The sequence below is a fragment of the Patella vulgata genome, chromosome 7, assembly GCF_932274485.2.
Source record: "Patella vulgata chromosome 7, xgPatVulg1.2, whole genome shotgun sequence".
NCBI classification, from domain to species: Eukaryota; Metazoa; Mollusca; class Gastropoda; family Patellidae; genus Patella; species Patella vulgata.
In genome coordinates this window covers 16240501-16259897 of record NC_065885.2, presented here as the reverse complement: position 1 = coordinate 16259897, position 19397 = coordinate 16240501, and the positions used below count along the sequence as shown (strand labels likewise).

At 36.5% G+C, this 19397-nt stretch overlaps 1 protein-coding gene across 3 annotated transcripts; it reads right to left on the bottom strand.

Moving 5' to 3' along the window:
* Window positions 1–620: 620 nt before the first annotated feature.
* On the bottom strand, window positions 621–18239 carry LOC126827819 (glyoxylate/hydroxypyruvate reductase A). Of its 3 annotated transcripts, none has more exons than XM_050557383.2 (10): window positions 18107–18239; window positions 17687–17818; window positions 17006–17043; window positions 16252–16391; window positions 15687–15763; window positions 3131–3224; window positions 2340–2460; window positions 1559–1626; window positions 980–1109; window positions 621–714 (listed from the first exon to the last, which is right to left on the bottom strand). In XM_050557383.2, exons 1-10 carry the CDS (start codon window positions 18228–18230, stop codon window positions 628–630), a joined length of 1011 nt encoding a protein of 336 aa, XP_050413340.2. In that variant the 5' UTR covers window positions 18231–18239; the 3' UTR covers window positions 621–627. The 3 variants fall into 3 exon arrangements, with proteins under 3 accessions (XP_050413340.2, XP_050413341.2, XP_050413337.1); XM_050557384.2 differs by lacking the exons at window positions 15687–15763; window positions 16252–16391; window positions 17006–17043; window positions 17687–17818; window positions 18107–18239 and adding exons at window positions 4373–4449; window positions 6597–6736; window positions 7552–7589; window positions 8546–8677; window positions 10104–10483; XM_050557380.2 differs by lacking the exons at window positions 621–714; window positions 980–1109; window positions 1559–1626; window positions 2340–2460; window positions 3131–3224 and adding exons at window positions 12502–12653; window positions 13264–13393; window positions 13906–13973; window positions 14660–14780; window positions 15146–15239.
* Between the last annotated feature and the right edge of the window lie 1158 nt (window positions 18240–19397).

Below are 19397 nucleotides of genomic sequence, written 5' to 3'. Positions count from 1 at the left end.
GGCAAAATATCCCCCATAGCACACTTTATGGCGTATGCCCGTCTACATTAGCCCAGTTAGAGAAGAGCAGTGGGACTTCAAACGCCATTTTATTTCCTTTCTAACCTTCGCCACCATTGTTACACTAGTAGGCCTACCAGTGAACTACACCAGCTTGTAAAATCCTGGACATTATGCGTTTGGGTCCAGTGGCATAGACGTACGGGTCGATTTTCCTTGGGGGCGGTATCATTTTTAGCCGAAAAATACAGTGGCAGCGCATGAAAAATGAACCTACATAATTTGATCACAAAATAACAGTAGTAAAATCTAAAAAAAAAACAACGGCGTGTAGCGCCTAGCGGAGCGAATTTTCTGGAACTGCGGTTTAAGTTCGAGAACTAGACACCCTGAATCAAAATCAGAATTGTGTTATTTTCGAATATCTGAACCCCGATTGGGAATTGCATCATTTTCAGGGATAGAATAATTTTTAAATTTTTTTCTTTTATATCCACTAAAATTTTATTGTTTTCATTATTTAGCCAGAAAAAATTTTATGATCGCCCGAAAAAAATTGTTTTGCTTGACTAAAGTGCCAACAGAAAACAAAAAAAAGAAACATTTTTGTACAACCATTATTTTATTTCAATAGCCTTTTATCCAATCAACTTGATATTTTAATTGTTCGCCCTTTATATATCTGTTATAATTATCTACAAAACATTCAGCAACCTGAAAACAAAAAATAAAATATTAATACATAGTGGAACATTTTACATTCGTCTTCATTAGACCAGTTCGGAGCAAAACAGTAGGACGTTAAACCCCATTTCATTTCATTTCATTTCATTTTACATGGAGGGTTGGATGGCCGAATGGTTAGCACTCACTCCCCCCCCCCCCCCCGAAACTGATGCTGTGATATCACTTCCCAAAACACATAGGTAACAAGTCTGTTTTATTCTAGTATTCAACGAGTATACAATAGATGATATACCTGTTCTGCAAGTGACGCACCAGCAACATGAGGTGTAATAGTAACATTAGATAAATCCCATAATTCACTGGTAGTAGGAAGTGGTTCTTTATTAAACACATCTAATATAGCTCCTCCTATCCATTCACATCTAAAATATACAAGACAATTGATGATGATGATTGGTATGGCGGTGATGATGATGGTTATGATGATGATGATGGTGATGATATAAGACAACTGATGATGATGATGATAATGATGATGATGATGATGATAGTGATGCTTTGTATGCCATGTATAAATAGGATATAAACACTAAAACATATTACTCATGACATTGAAAGCAGGACGCAGGGGCTGGACCAGCGGCTTGTCCTTGGGATGGGACTAATGACTGAGCTTCCATAAACACCTTGGCTACTACATAAAAGAATCCTTGACAGTTGGGATTGAATTGCTGTCCGGGCAAAATTTCCATCATAACACACTGTAGGCGTATACCGTCTTCACTATACCGATTGGTGCAGAATAGTGGGACGTTAAACCCTATTTCATTCTGACATTAAATTTCGTAGTACATGTATATAGAGAATTTACTTAATAGCTTTCACGAGACTTTCTTCATCTATAACATCACCACGTCCTATATTTATAAATACTGGTTTCTGAAAAATAATAAAAAAACCCCATCGATATCTGATCATAGGAAATTGTAGTATAGACAGGGAATGGGGTTATCGCGATGGGAGTTTATATGGGGTATTTTGGACGAAATGTAATCCATTTTATGGTATAGATAATTTTGGTAAGTTTATTTAGGTAGTATTTTGGACAGCGGCAGAGAGTGACCTACATTTTCTTATATTTTCATACAAAAGTAGCAAGGTGCAGATTTTCACCAAAATATCCTTTAATTGGTCTTCAGAATTTTGAAACTTCCAAAAACACTGTCCCCCCAAAAAAAAGATATCAATAGGATTGGCCTAAAACGGACAGATTCACGGGTGTAATTAGGAGCAAACTGAGATATATAAATATATATGTATGAATGAGGAAGACCGTGTCATATTCTTACTGTAGGCCTACCTTAGCTTTACAACGAGAAATAATTAACTTATCTTAGCTTTACAACGAGAATAAATTAACCTACCTTAGCTTTACAACGAGAAATAATTAACTTATCTTAGCTTTACAACGAGAATAAATTAACCTACCCGAGCTTTACAATGAGAAAGAATTAACCTACCTTAGTTTTACCGTGAGAAAGAATTAACCTACCATAATGTTATATAATGAGAAAGAGTATCGCCTGATAATAAATTAACCTACCTTAGTTTTACAGTGAGAAAGAATATCCCCTGATAATAAATTAACCTACCTTAGTTTTACAGTGAGAAAGGATATCTCCTGATAATAAATTTCTAGTCTGAGGTGTACTTGGTAAAATACTACATAAATAATCAAGTTGAGGTAAAACATCCGCTAGATTCTCTAGCAACCTGAAATAGTATCAAACAATTTGATTATATAATTATACAGATTAGATTGTGTGCGAAATCTGAAAAAAAACCCTCTAATCTACTGTTTTCTATCATAAATTTCCCATTCATAGCCATACCAGTTTATAATTAATTTCCACAATTAATCCGATATGTTAGAACGTGTACATTTTATTGGGAAAATTTCATGATAATTCTAGTAAGTTTATTTAGCTAGTATTTTGGACTGCGCCAGCGTGTCACCTTCATTTTCTGACAAAAGTAGCAAGGTGCAGATTTTCAACAAAATGTCCCCAAAATCCCCTTCTTTGGTCGTCATCGGAAAGTTGTTGATAAGTGTAAAATGTGCCATCTCCAATCGTTGATATATTTCACCAACAATGGCGTTATTTTAAATATCAAATTTCGAAACACCTGATACTACATTGCCATGGTAACGACAATTATATTGGTACGTTTCGATGGTAAAATGAAATGATCGTGAATTCAATGTGTTAGTAATATGTCTATTTATGTTCATGTATACTTCGTACAGACATATTTTCAAATAGATTTCAGTAATAATTCCTGTATAATACATTGCTCCGGGTAAGTCTAAACACTTTTAGACAGGAAATTGAATGGGGTTTAACGTCCTACTTATCCGCTACAGATAGTTAAAGTTACAAACCCGTAATTATCTACATTCTGACATGGTGGTGACGTAGAATCTTGTCTTTTTATACCCGTTACCGTCATCCCCATACATTTACACATTCTAGCAACTAGAAAATAAACAGTCCAATACATTTATACATTCTATCAACTAGAAAATAAACAGTCCAATACATTGATACATTCTAGCAACTAGAAAATAAACAGTCCAATAAATTGATACATTCTAGCAACTAGAAAATAAACAGTCCAATACATTGATACATTCTAGCAACTAGAAAATAAACAGTCCAATATATTTATGCCTTCTAGCAACTAGAAAATAATCACTCCAATACGTACATTTATACATTCTAGCAACTAGAAAATAAACATACCAACACATTTAAACATTTTAGCAACTAGAAAATAATCAGTCCAATACATTTAAACATTTTAGCAACCAGAAAATAAACATACCAATAAATTTAAACATTTTAGCAACTAGAAAATAAACATACCAATAAATTTAAACATTTTAGCAACTAGAAAATAAACATACCAATACATTTAAACATTTTAGCAACAATAAATTTAAACATAAATTTAAACATTTTAGCAACTAGAAAATAAACATACCAATACATTTAAACATTTTAGCAACTAGAAAATAAACATACCAATACATTTAAACATTTTAGCAACTATAGCAAACGATTTAAAGATGCATTATGTAAGGGCTAAATCTGTATTATTTCCAGTGATCAGCTCTGTTAAATGGATGAATAATATGGGGTTTAACGTCCTACTTTTCTGCATCGACCGGGATAATGACGACGGGCATACGCCATACAGTGTGCCCGGACAGAAATTGAATTTCAACAGTCAGGGATTATTTTACGTGCACGCCAGAGTGTACATGGGACCTCGGTTTGTTCGACCCATCTGAAGGATAAGGCGCCGTTTCTTCCCAGATCCTCTGTCCTGCACCACTGGCAAGGGGAAATCACATTGTACTGAGAGAGAGAGAGAGCGAGAAATGGGGTTTAACGTCAACTCGACACAGACTAGGTCATTTCGGGACTAACATATGGTTTAATTTTATTTCAATAATTCGCTTGCGCGTAGGTGTCTTTAGCAGTGGAAGGAAACCGGAGGACCCAGAGAAAACCCACGAGGTTGGACAGGCAACCCTACTCCTGGTCACGTACAACATTGTACTGAATGTAGTATAAACTCGAAATTAAAAGTGGTAACCTTATTTATTTATTCTACTTACCTTCCTTTCCTATTTGTCCTAATCCTAGAATACCAATATTTACACTAGTCAGTAGTCGAAATGATTTTAAACTATTCCTGCAAACATAATGATTCCAGTTAATTCTAAATTAGTAATGGGGCATTATAGAAGATTAGATAATGTAAAGGGAATATGCTGAAAATTTCATTCAAATTGTTCCACTCTGAAACGAGATATTAGCGTTTGAATTTTATGCCCAGCCTCGATCATCATTACTAAAGTCGGTACAATGAAACAACATAGTCTCGATTATTCACTTTTTGGATTAAATCATCAATGAGCGTTGAGCAGCAAATCGGATTCAAATCCAGTGAAAATCCGACACATAAGATGACATCGAGAGTTGATAAAGGTCTTTTCATGTTAATAAATGTCTAATTTATAGTTTATACAACATTTTCATTTTGAGACACAAAGAAAGGACTGCAAATAGGCAGATTTAGCTCTTGCATTTATAATGTGGTAAAATGAATATTTGCATTTTTTTTTCCAACTTCCCTGAAAAAAAATTGTTGAATGTAAAGTGGTAATACTGACGGAACGAACAACGACTCCGTAGTAGAGAGGGATTCTATTGACTTCCTGCATCGGGTGGAATGGAAACATCAATAACAATAAATATAAAGAAATACTGTTTTTTTCAAGCGGAATAGTAGAGAAGCATATGAAACGCGTGTCAATTTTATTTGTTTAAAGGGGCATAAGGTAAGATTAGATAAAGAGCGGACAGTTCTCGCTATAATAGTTAAAAAAATAGATAATGAACACAAATTATACTGAAAAATTTCAGCCAAATTGCTTCACTCTGAACCGAGATATTAGCCATATTATTGTATTTTAGGCAAGTCTCGATCGTCATTACTGACGTTAAAATGATAAACAAAGTGTCGATTATCCGTCACAAAATGTATTCAAATCCAGTAAATATCTCAGACTAATGATGGCATCAAGAGTTGATTATGGTCTGGATAAGTTAATTAATGTCTAATTAATAATTTAGATAACATTTCAGGTCTAAAGAAAGACCGGCAATAGCTATTGTATGATGTATGTTTAAAGTAACGATGCGTCATTTGCATTCTTCACTAAAATATCAAATTCTTTATAGCGTAATCCACGCTAATGTTATATAGTACTATATTGTATAGTGCTATCCTTGTATATACAGTATCTCATAAATATTCATGTACGTAGAAGGCTATATAAGGTTAGAGATTGGTATAGCTAAGAGAGAGAGACAGTTAGACATAGAAAACGTAGTGTTTAGTTCTCTTACTGATTATAGACTCACTTAGAATAAAGGATTACTCTACATCATATTTTGTGCCTGAGTGTTTTCTACACCAACCCCCACATAACACTAATATGTACTCAGATTGAGTATTCAACATTTAATTATGAAAACAAAATCAAAATAATAACGCTAGATAATGTTCCGGCTTGGATTCCATCGGATCATCATTTCAACCATAACAAAATGGCGGCGGAATTATTACATAGAGAGAAGCATAGATCGGTGAAATTTTAATTCAACATATTTTGTTAAGTACTAAGCGTAATTGAAAGGTTATTATACCGATATTCATATTACAGATTGATCTTTCACGATATTATAGTCTGCAAGGGATTCCTATTTCGCTAAACTGACGCAATGAGACTTTAGGTTAAGTGTGTTTGATTTGTATTGTGTTGCAGGGGTGGTGGAGTTTAGAAGAGCGACACAAACTCTAATAACGTCATTGACTTAACATAAATAAGCCAGTGAGCCGCGATGGTTCAGTGGGTAAGACGTTGGCTCTCTTTTTAACTTGGTGGTCCCGTGTTCGGCAAGGAAAACGTATAGTCGTTCGGATGGGACTCAAAACCGTGGTCCGTGTACACATTGGCGTGCATATAAAAGAACCCTTGACAGATGGAACAAAACAAAAATAATATCTAGTTTGAATTGGAATAAAGCTGTGGTATTGTTCAGGCCCGTAACTAGGGGAGGGGGCGCAGGAGGTGGGGCGACCCCCCCCCCCCCCCGGGCAAAAAGTTTTGCCCCCCCCCCCCCGTGAATAAATTGTCGACCATAAAAACAATAGATATACATTGTCCGTCAATTTTACAGCACCCCCCGAAAACACTTCTCGGCCCCCCCCCCCTTGTTGCTCTGAGCTAGTTACTGCCCTGGTATTATTTCGGAAAGTCCTTGTCAACTTACTTTGCCCACACATGTCCCTTCTGTTTGCTGTAAGTTTCTTTAAATCGACGTTCTGTAGCAATTATATGACCAATAACATATTCTCCTATAATCCGACCATATCCCTCGCCTGTTCTTATTAAGGTAAATGTTGGGTGTCCCTACAAAAGTTACAAAAGGCACAAACCAACAATTTATAATTTAGATACCATATTCATAATTAAAGATAAAAAAAATCACTCGGAACGAAAACGAGCCGATAGAACATGCACTCACACATGGCGCAAAAGTCAGAAGTAATTTGACTATGGGTGGACTTTTGGAAACTGCATTCTGTTTTATGTGACTTCAACAGAAATCATATAGAAATTTAGTTTCGTTTTTCGTTTTAGATCGTTATATTTTCTGTTCTATTTATGGTCTATTTAAAACCACCCCGTGTTTTATATCATTTCTCAACAAATCAACAATTTAATTAGCCCACGCAAGCCAGTTATCTAGGAAATGAAATGAAATGGGGTTTAACGTCCTACTGTTCTGCTCCGAACTGGGCTAATGAAGACGGGCATAGACTATACAGTGTGCTGTGAGGGAAATTTTGCCCGGACAGCGGCACGACGGTCTACTCTTATATCGAATTCAAACTGTCAATGGATATTTTACGCGCACGCCAATGTGTACACAGGACCTCCGAATGATTAGACAGCTGTCCTTATCAGTCCCTCCGTCCTGCATCATTAACAAGGGGGAACCACGCCGGGAAATCTGGATGAACTTTCTCGGCCAATGCAGGGATCGAACACCCGACCTCCAGAATAGCGAGCCAGCGTCTTACCCACTTAGCCACCGTGATCCCCCGGTATCTAGGAAGTGAGAATGAACTTAGACACAAATTTTTCGGCCTGCTTTTATTGCTATGAGCTCGTGACATATATACAACCAACTTGTCTGGGTGAGATAATATAACCTATCTTACTTTGCTATTATCGAGTTTATTTATCATCATATTCACACCTGAAATTCAAGCAAAATATCTATTAGGGTCGTGAAATAAAGTGAATGAAATGGGGTTTAACGTCCTACTTTTCTGCAAAGACCCGACTAATAAAGATGGGCATACGACATACAGTGTGCAATGAGGGAAAATTTCTTTACACAGTGGCGGTATGTCCTACTTTTATTTCGAATTCCAATTAAGTATTGTTTATTGGTCGAGAGCGAGACATTAAGTAATATACTGTAACAATAAGAGGGCCGTGGGCCCGAGTGTCTATTACAATATATTACGCAATGTCTTAAAGAAGCTAAGTCTCTAACTCAAAATCATCAAAAATCTTCGACATTGAAAACACAAAGTATTTGTCAACTCATATCAACATATTGGTCTTGTGATCTTACTGGGAAAAGATGGGCTTCTGATATCCAATATTCAAGACAAAATAAACATTTTACCATTGGTACACGAATCGTGTACCATAATGCGTTTCAGCGCCATTAGGAACAAGGGACTCAAAGAACGAGGCTAGACATATTCCACAAGTCATGTGAAATGGTGACGCTATATTCTTATCTAGAGAGCATGCGCAATAAATACCATTGGTGTAGACTGGAATAACCAGACGCTAAAGATTGTCATTTAATTGAGACTTTGGCGTATTTCGCCGAACATAACTGATTAGAAATTGCAGTAAAAGGAGAAACGATTGAATGTAAATCAGTTTATATACATTCATATTACATTATTATATGCGTTGCGACCCATTTGTGTCAATTTCTAGGTCCCAAATATTAACGATTTAGCTCCTTTAAGCTCGAGACTATTAAACACTCCGATCAAAAAGGTTTGAATTTCGAAAGGGTTCATCTTTACAACCAAATCCCACCAAAAACTTTAGAGTAGTGGACGACGGTGGCGACAATAATGTGTCAATATATATGCCTACATTAAATACGGGCGTATAAAAACTAACCTGCCGTTGTACAGACAACCAGTTTTAACTTAAGATCAGAAACATACATCAATTCAGCAATAAGACGTGGACCAGCCACTAAAACGTCGGCATCTTTAATCTGAAGTTTTAACTCGTTAGTTAAAATATTATCTGAAATATAATAAATAAATAAACTGGCCATAACCCGTTTATTTACTAAAAGGTCTTAAAAGGACAATATTGGTGCCAGTCATTATCACATGTTTAACCAGTTCTATCACATATGTGATAATGACTGGCACCAATATTGTCCTTTAAAGACTGTGTTCACAAACGGATTAGATGTCACAGAGTTGCTCACTCGTTATCTATGATGGTATATCGTGCACGAGAATTTCTTATCTTCATCAACCTTATAGTGTGTCAACCAGTAGAGTAGATATTTACGAGGAAGCGTTTCATCTAGCTATATATTTAGTTAATCATCCTTGATCACTTTTATCTATATTGAGATAAAGGTGAAACTTTTAATGTATACTCTTCAAAAAAAGTAGGGGATATTGAAAAGTAAATGCCTATGCCGGTTGCGATATGATAAATAGTTATGGACATTTGACATGCTTTGAGGGTATGCTCACAGATGAAGAACTTATCGCCCCAACAGAACCACTGAGCTGCACATGCGACACGCAATAGCGCCATGCACGTTGGAGGGGTTCATTGTCAAATTTGACACTTCAAGGAAGGGTTGATGAAAACTGCCCCTTGCTGGTTTATCCTATCCATGTTTGCTTTCCTATCGGTTCTTGCATAAGGCATAAGATTTACTGTTTAGCGTATCTTTGCTTTAGTGTGTTACGTTTAATTTGATCGGGAGACGTGTTCGTCGACGTGAACGTCAACCGACAACATTGCAAGAATTGGACGTGACACTGCAAGAGGAGTGGGTCAGATTGCCCCAAATCGTGATTGGACGGTTGATTAGGAGCATACCACGACGAATTGCTGAATGTCTGAGGATTGGTGGAGCAATTACTCATTATTAAGACAAAAATCAAAAACGTCCATTTTCACTTTTGACGGTGTATCACTTAATTTGCGAGTGAAATGGGGCCGTCAGATAAGCCGCCCATATGAACTGTTTATGTTCATGTGTAGGCAATTGGCCTGTTATTAACATACACTGGTTACCTCTAATAAAAACAGCAGTGCATTTCCACAGTTTGTATTGTTTCTGAATATCCCCTACTTTTTTGAAGAGTATATTTCTTATTACGGGTACCGGATGAACAATCCTTGCAAATTTCAAAAAAAAAATAATATATATTTAAAACTTTCAAAATACTGTGAATGGCCGAAAAGCGTGGGTGTTGATAATGTACCAAGCCTACAAGAAAAGATTTAACACTACAAACTGTTTAAATTAGTTTGAGGTAGCGACATGACGTGAACAATGATTTGAAAACGTATATAATGAATGGTCTGATCCCAGTATATTTTGATTATCTCCCTTGAAACAACCGGGGTGAATTTTTCAACCTTTTTATGCTTCTGACGCTAAAGAACAATATTCAACTAATATTCTGGTAACGAATACCTTCGTGTAATTCTGGATCAACTTGAATTATGGATTCATTCGGCAGCAGTTTTTGTATTTGTGTAAATAATCCAGGAACTGCTGAAGCGACATAGACAGCTTTCCCTCTTAAATGCGCCGCCATTGTGGTACGTCCTACAGCAGGTTTGATAACCTATTTTAAAACAGAATGTGACTGTCTCTTTTAACCCGTTAACCTCCACAATATCAACAGAATTAAACACTGATTCGTTTTTGGTATTCTTATAGGCCTATTACTACTATTAGTAATTCCTTTAACACGAAACGGTATCTCGTTTGCCCCGATAGCTGCCACAATAACGATCATAGAATTAAACAATTCGCTTTTTAAAGTATTAATTCTTTGCAGCGACTAAACACATGCTTTGATCATGGTATACGTATAGGTCTATATGCAACGATAACAAAATACATACACGTGATATTGGACTTCTAACCGTGTTGTATTTTTATACGCCCATGTTTTCATGTGGACGTATATTGTCGTCGCCCCTGTCCGTCCGTCTGTCCGGACGTCCGTCCGTCCACAATTTGTTTGAGGACTCTCTACAGGTCACAATTCTTGTTCGATTTCGACGAAACTTGAAATATGGCTTTATCCCAAAAAAATCTCGGCTGCTTTCGATATTGGCATGTATCGGATCGAAACTTCATGGATTATGGCCCCTGTTTGTACGAAAAATCACGTTTTTAGCTTGTGGACCCTATATAGGTCATAATTTTTATCAGATTTAAAAAAAAACCTATTGTTATGTCACCGTTACACCCTAAGGACGACGGAGTTCGAATTTCGTGAAAATTGGCCCAAAATTGACAGACAAAATGGCCGCCGTTCGTTCTCAAATAGCGTAAAAATATGGTATATCAAGGTTGTGGACCCTATAGAGGTCACAATTTTGATCCGATTTTGATGAAACTTGAAATACATATTTATAACCCAAAGATCTTGGTTCCTGTCGATATTCGCACATATTGGATCATAACTTCCTGAATTATGGCCCTTGACTGTACGAAAAAATCACTTCTTTTTTTGAGCTTGTTCTCTGTCCATCTCTTGCAAAATGTGGGCGTATCTATGTCAACCGCTTGTTATCAATTAAAATATAACGAGGCTATAATCGCACTTATTGATGTGACCTTAACAATAGTCAAATGCTGGTGATAGTGAAATGAAATGGTGATTAACGTCCTATTTTTCTACACTGTCTGGGCTAATGAAAATTTTGCCCGACCCCCCCCCCCCCCAACCCCCCCCCCCCAAAAAAAAACTAGATGGATTAAACAACACAGAGACAAGTATCCCTATGTGCTTGAATGGAATGAAAACTTGGGTTCACCCTGTATACACATTAATGTGCACGCAAATGAAAACTTGATAGTTGCAATTGAACGAAGAATAGGCGGAAAAGTCACACTGCGGGGAAAATTCACCTCCCTAGCTTTACATACCAACCCGATGTTACTGTTAAAAAATAAGCGAAGTATTGACGAAACGTTAATCCCAAAGGAAATGTAAGGGGCTTAAACGTCCTACCCAGTTGTATAATGAAGACGGGCATTCGCCATATAGCGTGCTATGGGGGAAATTAAGCCCGAACAGCGGCACTACCTCAAGGATTCTTTTATATATTATAGGCACGACTATGTGGAACCTCGATTTTTCGTCCCATGCGAACGACTTGAAGCTGTTCCTTTTCGGCATCTCCATCCTGTACCACTGATCAGTAAATTAAACCCAAAGGAACTTTCTCGGCCAACACCGGGACGAACCCCAGACCTGCTGTAGCGTCTAACTCGCTGAGCCATCGCCCACAGTGGGTCTATACGGGCTGATCACGTAAAGGATCATACAAGTGCATATTAATTTAGCTATTGTTAGTATGAAAATGTTATAAAGGTGGCGTGAACATCGTCGACTTGATGATCAATAATCCTGATGGTGGTATGAACACCCATGGCGTAATGCAAAAACATGGTAAGGATGTCATAAGAGTGGGAGTGGGTGCGGACCCCCAAATATCTGTGGTCCCTATACCTAAAGAACATCAATGACGAACCAACGTATTGAATTGTAATGTATAGACTTGACTATTTTTAATAAAAATGTCGAGCTGTCATAGAAAAATATAATCGGAATATTTCTGTGATTGTAATAGGGAAATGGAAATCAATGACGTAACGTTGAACCATCATAACGGTCATATAACGTTGAATCATGTAATGGCGACAAGAACATGGATGGCGTAACGCTAAACCATCGTAATGGCTACATGACGATCAATTAGGTAACTATGATCGTTTTGGTGACATCACAGAAATAAATACATGTTTTGGGAGACTTGATACGAACGATTCCAAAATCTAGAAAATCAAACACTTCAATCCAATGGTTTTTATTACAAACCAATAAAAGAAACATTTCTGTACAAACATTAATTTATTTCAATAGCCTTTTATCCAATCAACTTGATATTTTAATTGTTCGCCCTTTACATATCTGTTATAATTATCTACAAAACATTCAGCAACCTGAAAACAATAAATAAAACTTTTGACAGTCAGAAAAACTAGCAAGTACGACTGCTGGAATTCCGATAGTGAAAGGGAGTTTGTACACCTAACAACGTGGAAATTACATACAGTAAGTTGGATCTACACTGGTGCAGGACGGGGGGGGGGGGGGGGCTGACTGGGACAGCTGTCTAGTCGTTTGGATGGGACGAAATACCGAGGTCCCGTGTATTGTATACATTGATATGCACTTAAAAGATCCCTTGACAATTGGAATTCGATGTAAAAGTGTCGCTGCACACTGTATGGCGTATGCCCGTATGCCCGTCTCCGTTAGCCCAGTTCGGAGCAGAACAGTAGGACGTTAAACCCCATTTCAGTTCATTTCATTTGGATCTACACTATTATAGTTTAAACACACGTGCGAGACTAGCCTATAGTGTGGGAATCGTGAATCAGACAAGACACCATAGCAGCCATCTTGGAATTGTTACGTAATTGTCCAAACAACAAAGACAATAAAACTAACAGCTTCTGGTTCATAAACATATTGCTTAACCCCCTTTTCCGACCTGACGTCTGATAATTTATCCGCTATTGGGTGATGTTAATATAAAGATTGGATTACCTTTTCTGGAAGTGATGGGCCGGACACGTGGGGTGTAATAGTAACATTAGATAAATCCCATAATTCACTGGTAGTAGGAAGTGGTTCTTTATTAAACACATCTAATATAGCACCCCCTATCCATTCACATCTAAAATATGCAAGAAAACATAATGCTGATGATGTTTTCAATGCGAATGATGAATAGCTTAACATGCCCAGTCAGTTGCATGCAGAGAGGGAGGTACAGAATGAAAGTAAATTATATTAAAAATATTATTCTTTCTCACATATATATACCTGCAAATTGGTAGTACGGCAAGCTTACATCTGAAAGCCTCTAACCGGCCCAATCACTATCGAGTAGCGGTTGTGATACCTTGCGCTCGTCTCTAGATTAGGATATTCTGTAATCTTATATTAGCGGAAAGAGGTTGCGCATAAAGATTGTCGGTGTTATTTGAAGGAATTTGTGTAAATTACATGAAAAACAAATACGGATAAAATTTTTGTAGTAATTTTTGATTCCGGATTTTTTTACGTTTTTTCACGGATTTTGTTGTTACAGTGCACGATACATAAGTCTTGGGGGCATACAAATGAACGTGCTATTGACGGAGATAACAGTGATGAATGTGACGATGGTATTAATTATTGACTTACTTGATAGCTTTAACGAGACTTTCTTCATCTATAACATCACCTCGTCCAATATTTATAAATACTGGTTTCTGGCAGAAGTAAGAAAATAAAGAATAAGAATTTAGTCTGTTTAGTATGCATCGCTCCGAGGATTGTTTTCTCTCAAATTCTGAAATTCAGTGTCGATATATTTGGTATACAATTGGAGGGTCTAGAGCACAAGTGATCTAACAACCAACTAAAATGGTTGGTAGTTAGATCACTTGTGCTCTAGACCCTCCAATTGTACTCACGACAATTCAGGTCATTTACTATGTTTGGTTTTCAAAACCAAAGAGTTTGTCCAACAGGGCTATTAAAAGGAGATGGCATTCAGTATGCCAAACAACCACTATTCCATTCGGAATAGTTCCTGATTTATTCCTGATTTCAGCAGAAATAACTACTTATACAACATTACTCTAATCACAACCTTCTAATACTCTCGTGCACGATACCCGTCATTGTTTGTAAATGTATTATGTTAACTTATGTACTACAGAAAACTATTTTCAATGGAGGCGACTACGGGGCTAACAAATAACATGTATCTAGCCGTTCGAATGGCGCGACAAATATCATTTGACTCGAGAAGTGTTGGCAGAAACTGCGTTGTCTGGGCATGAAATTAGCATATTTGTCTCAATGCAACGGGACTATTCTATTGAGGGGGCATTAACTCCATTTCATTTAAATGTTTGGTCTAGCTTCATCTACAATTACTAAACTAACCTACCTTAGTTTTACAGTGAGAAAGGATATCACCTGATAATAGATTTCTAGTTTGAGGTGTACTTGGTAAAATACTACATAAATAATCTAGTTGAGGTAAAACATCCGCTAGATTCTCTATAAACCTGAAAACAAGAATTTGATATGATGTTAATTAAACTATTGGTCTACTAGGCTGTGAGGGTCGTGCACGATACGTGGTATAACACGTAATGCCACATTAAATGAATTCACACATTATATTAATTCAAATAGGTATAACAAATTCTGCCAAACTGTTGCAGTTACTGATTCGGGGTAAAACAAAAAAAAAAAACAATTTTGTAAAAAATTTTCAGAAAGCCGAAACATTTAGCAATAAAATTGTAGCATTATTGAATAATTGTAGCATTATTGTTTCTTGTAGCGTTTCATAACATAAATACATTTTTTTTCTATGTTTCTTCTCGATTCATTTTATAATCGTGCTAATGGTTATTTATTTATTTACCGGTAATTATCTACATTCTGACTAGAAGGTGACGTAGAATCTTGTCTTTTTATACCCGTTACCGTCATCCCCATACATTTACACATTTTAGCAACTAGAAAATATAAAATCCAATATATTTATACCTTCTAGCAACTAGAAAATAAACAGTCCAATATATTTATACATTCTAGCAGTTCAATACATTTATACATTCTAGCAACTAGAAAATAAACATACCAATACATTTAAACATTTTAGCAACTAGAAAATAATCAGTCCAATGCATTTATACAATATAGCAACTATAATTGAACGGTCCAATACATTTATACATTCTAGAAACTAGAAAATGAACAGTCCAATATATTCTAGCAACTAGAAAATAAACAGTCCAATATATCTACACAACTAGAATACAAACACCCTAATACATTTACACAAGAAATTCATTTTAAAGTGGTGTAGTTGTAAAATTGAAGTTATAATGTTTTATTAAAATAAATTGAAGTTATAATGTTTTATTAAAAAAAATTGATATTCTTAAATTTCTAAATTTTACCTTCGTTTCCGATTATTCCTAATCCTAAAATACCAATATTCACACTAGTTAGTGGTCGAAATGTTTTTAAACTTTTCCTGAAAATGATTGTCAAAATTCTAAGGAAAGAATATGATAGCATTTTATCACGGGTATTCCCGGTCCAACATTTACAAGTTGACTACAGCTTTTAAAATCTAGAACGACATAACTCAGTAGATTAGTGGAGACGTTCGAGAAGTTTTAACCGATATAACCCCCCCCCCCCCGCCCACTCACTACATGACAGCGGGAGTCTGTTCAGAAATTTCAGCAGAGGGTGGAGACAACGTCATGTTTGGCCTCAGGTCTGGGTATTATCCGAGAAGCTCTGAGACAATATTTCTGTTCATTTAGGTAGAGACGTATTAAGGATTAGAGAAGGGTGGGGTCAAAACGGCGGCAATGCAGAAATGTAGCAGAAAGGAAAATATGCCTTGCTAGAGCTTGTTCTAAAATTAGACAACATTAGACTAAATCACATCGAAAAAAAGATCTAATTTTAAAAATATTGACATTTGAACTTTATCTAGCAAATATTACGTACTGTGCCCACTCGTGTTCCTTCTGTTTGCTGTAAGTTTCTTTAAATCGACGCTCTGTAGCAATTATATGACCAACAACATATTCACCCATAATCTGACCAAATCCCTCACCTGTTCTAGTCAGATTAAATTTCGGTTTTCCCTAAATCAAAAATAATAATTTTTTTAAACAAAATAATAAACAAAAGATAATCTTTAAATACTAGAACTTAAATATACAATGATTTTTTTTTTACGTGTATACTAAAGTTTCCCCTGCTTCCTAGCTGTTTTTCGTGTTTGATCCTGGTGTTGGCCGAGAAAATTTATCGGAATTTTCCGGCGTGGTTCCCCCTTGTCAGTGATGCAAGACAGGGGGCCTGGCAAGTGACAACGTATTGTCGATCGGATGGGACGAAAAACCGAGTTCCCGTGTACACATTGGCATGCACGTAAATGAACCCTTGGCAATTGGAGTTTGATATTATAAGAGTTAGTCGTAGTTACCCACATAGCACACTGCATGTCCGTCTTCATTAGCCAGACGGAACAGAACAGTTGGGCGTTAAACCTCATTTCATTTCATTTCCTTCTGAGATATACCCGTGTAACTACACAGTGAGCCAAAAAAAAATAAATAAAAATAAAATAATAATAAGCCTTCCGCTTAACCATTTCGAAACAAAATTTTAATCGAAATAACACTCAATACTTTATTATTAACTAACTCAACGAGGTTTGGCGCCTTTAAGTTAATTAAGAGAATAATTTACTGACCAGGCTAGAATCTATTTTACTCATCATTACGTTTACACCTGAAATAAAACAATCTCATTAACTTAAAGGGACATTAGGTAAGATTAGATACCCAATGGAAGAACAATTACAGATGGAAATAATAGGCCTACAATCAAACACGAGACTCCTTTGACCATAAATTAAAAGTGTCGTTATATATCTGGCATATTCAGAAGACAACCACAGTCAAGACCGGTGGAATTACGTCTTTCTTGTAATCAATATTTTTTAAATTTAATTTTGAGTGAAGCCTGTATATTAGTTCTACTATAAATACAGGCCTGGGATTGTACAGCGCAATGCACGTGGACGCTTACGGCTGGCCCCCGGATCCATTTACTTTAATTGATATTTGCTGTTTATTTCTTGAAAAAGGTTCGTACCTTTTATAAATTGTCCTAATCCCTTTGTAAATTATTTCCAATAAAATATGTTTAAACTAAATTTCTAGCAATTTAGGCCTATGTGTAGTATGTCGTGTCCGCAGTTTGGTCTTATCGGGTTAGTTTAGTGTGTAGTGTGTTTCTGTAGCACTTACTATTATATTCAATATTACGGTATCATTTACTTGTAGTCAAATTCACCGCTCGATAAAATTAATGCCGTGACACAGACGTGATTCGCTAATTTATTTATTATTTTAGAATAAAGGGCACCAACCTGCCCAGGTACTGTTAACTAATTTTAGTTTCAGGTCATTAACGTATAATAGTTCTCCAATAAGTGGTGGATCAGCAACTAATATTTCAGCATCTTTAATCTGTAGTTTTAACTCATCTGTAACTAATCCATCTGAAATTAAACAAGTGAATGGTTAGGCCAGTGTCTCCCGACTCCATCCTAATTATTACTATCATGCTGCCGCGTTCGCTCACAATAACACAGCCAAACCACGATGGCATTTTATATCCATAAAGTAATGCATGACTCAATGGCTCCCCTTGGGTACAAAAGCAAAACAACAAAAAAATCATCAAAATAATGAATTTGGGCTAAGGAATCTTGGGGGTTATCTCCCTTGGTGTGCAATAACGAATACTGATCAATCCACAATTTCCATCTATACGTGATAATACATACCCTGGAATAGTTCTTGGTCAATCTGAACCGTCGGTGCATTTGGAAGCAGGCGTTTAATATGGGAAAATAACCCTGGAACAGCTGATGCCACATACACAACTTTACCTCTCGCAGATGCCGCCATTGTCCAAATCTTGGGGTAAAATGTAGTTACCTCCCTTGACCTTATCATAGTACCGGTAGACTACTTCGCAATATTGTTCATGTGTATATGCTTTTCAGTTTCATTAATTTGAGGCCGTGACTATCGGGACCGTCCTTGGTAATGTGCGCATTAAAACTACGTGGCTTGAATAAATCTTAAGAGCTTATATTTTATCACAATAATAATTCGACCTACAATTGGTGTTGTTTTTTCTTGGCCGAAATATTTGGATCATTATTAGACAAATTTACCGGGCGTTGGGGCCATTTGCAGAATTAAAGCCCCAGCCGCCGCCACCTCCCAACCAGCTCCTACGCCTATGGTTTTATCTATAGATAATGACAGCTTTGAATCTAATTTCAATTGTCAAAATTAAGGATCTTGAAAAAGGCTACTCTAATTCCAGTAATTTTGACAATTGCAAAGAATGCATCAATGCATGTAAAATTGGGTGGTCAAATAAGCATTTAAAATTAAATCGACATAAACCTGAATATATTCTTATTGGGTCTATATTATAAAAGGTTTCCAGATGTCTAAACGTTTTTGGCGATTCTGAAATCAAGTCTGGTTGATTTTGATAGTAATATGTCATGTAATCAGTTACCAATGGTTATTTTTACAAGGGACACATTTATGCTGAATTTATTACCATGTGACGAGGGAGAGAGAGAGAAATGGGGTTTAACGTCCACTCGACACAAACTAGGTCATTTCGGGACTAACATATGGTTCAATTTTATTAACATAATTCGCTTGCGCGTAGGGGTCTTTAGCAGTGGGAGGAAACCGGAGGACCCGGAGAAAACCCACGAGGTTGGACAGGCGACCCTACTCCTTGCCACGTACAACTCGGGATTCGAAACCACGCCAGTCGACTCAATGACAGACTTTGGGATACAGCGCGCGCACGCTAACCATTCAGCCATCCAACCCCCCCTATGTGACGAGGAAACTCTCGCTTTTATCAAGCAAATAATACAAACGCGTTATTTAACGTCCCCTCTACACAAACTAGGTCACTTAGGGAGTAACATATGGTATAATTTTATTACAATTCGATTTTAGAGTTGGGCTGCACTTGAAACTCACTGATAAATCGTTGCATGTACATTAGTATTATTTTTATGGCATAGATTTAAAGAT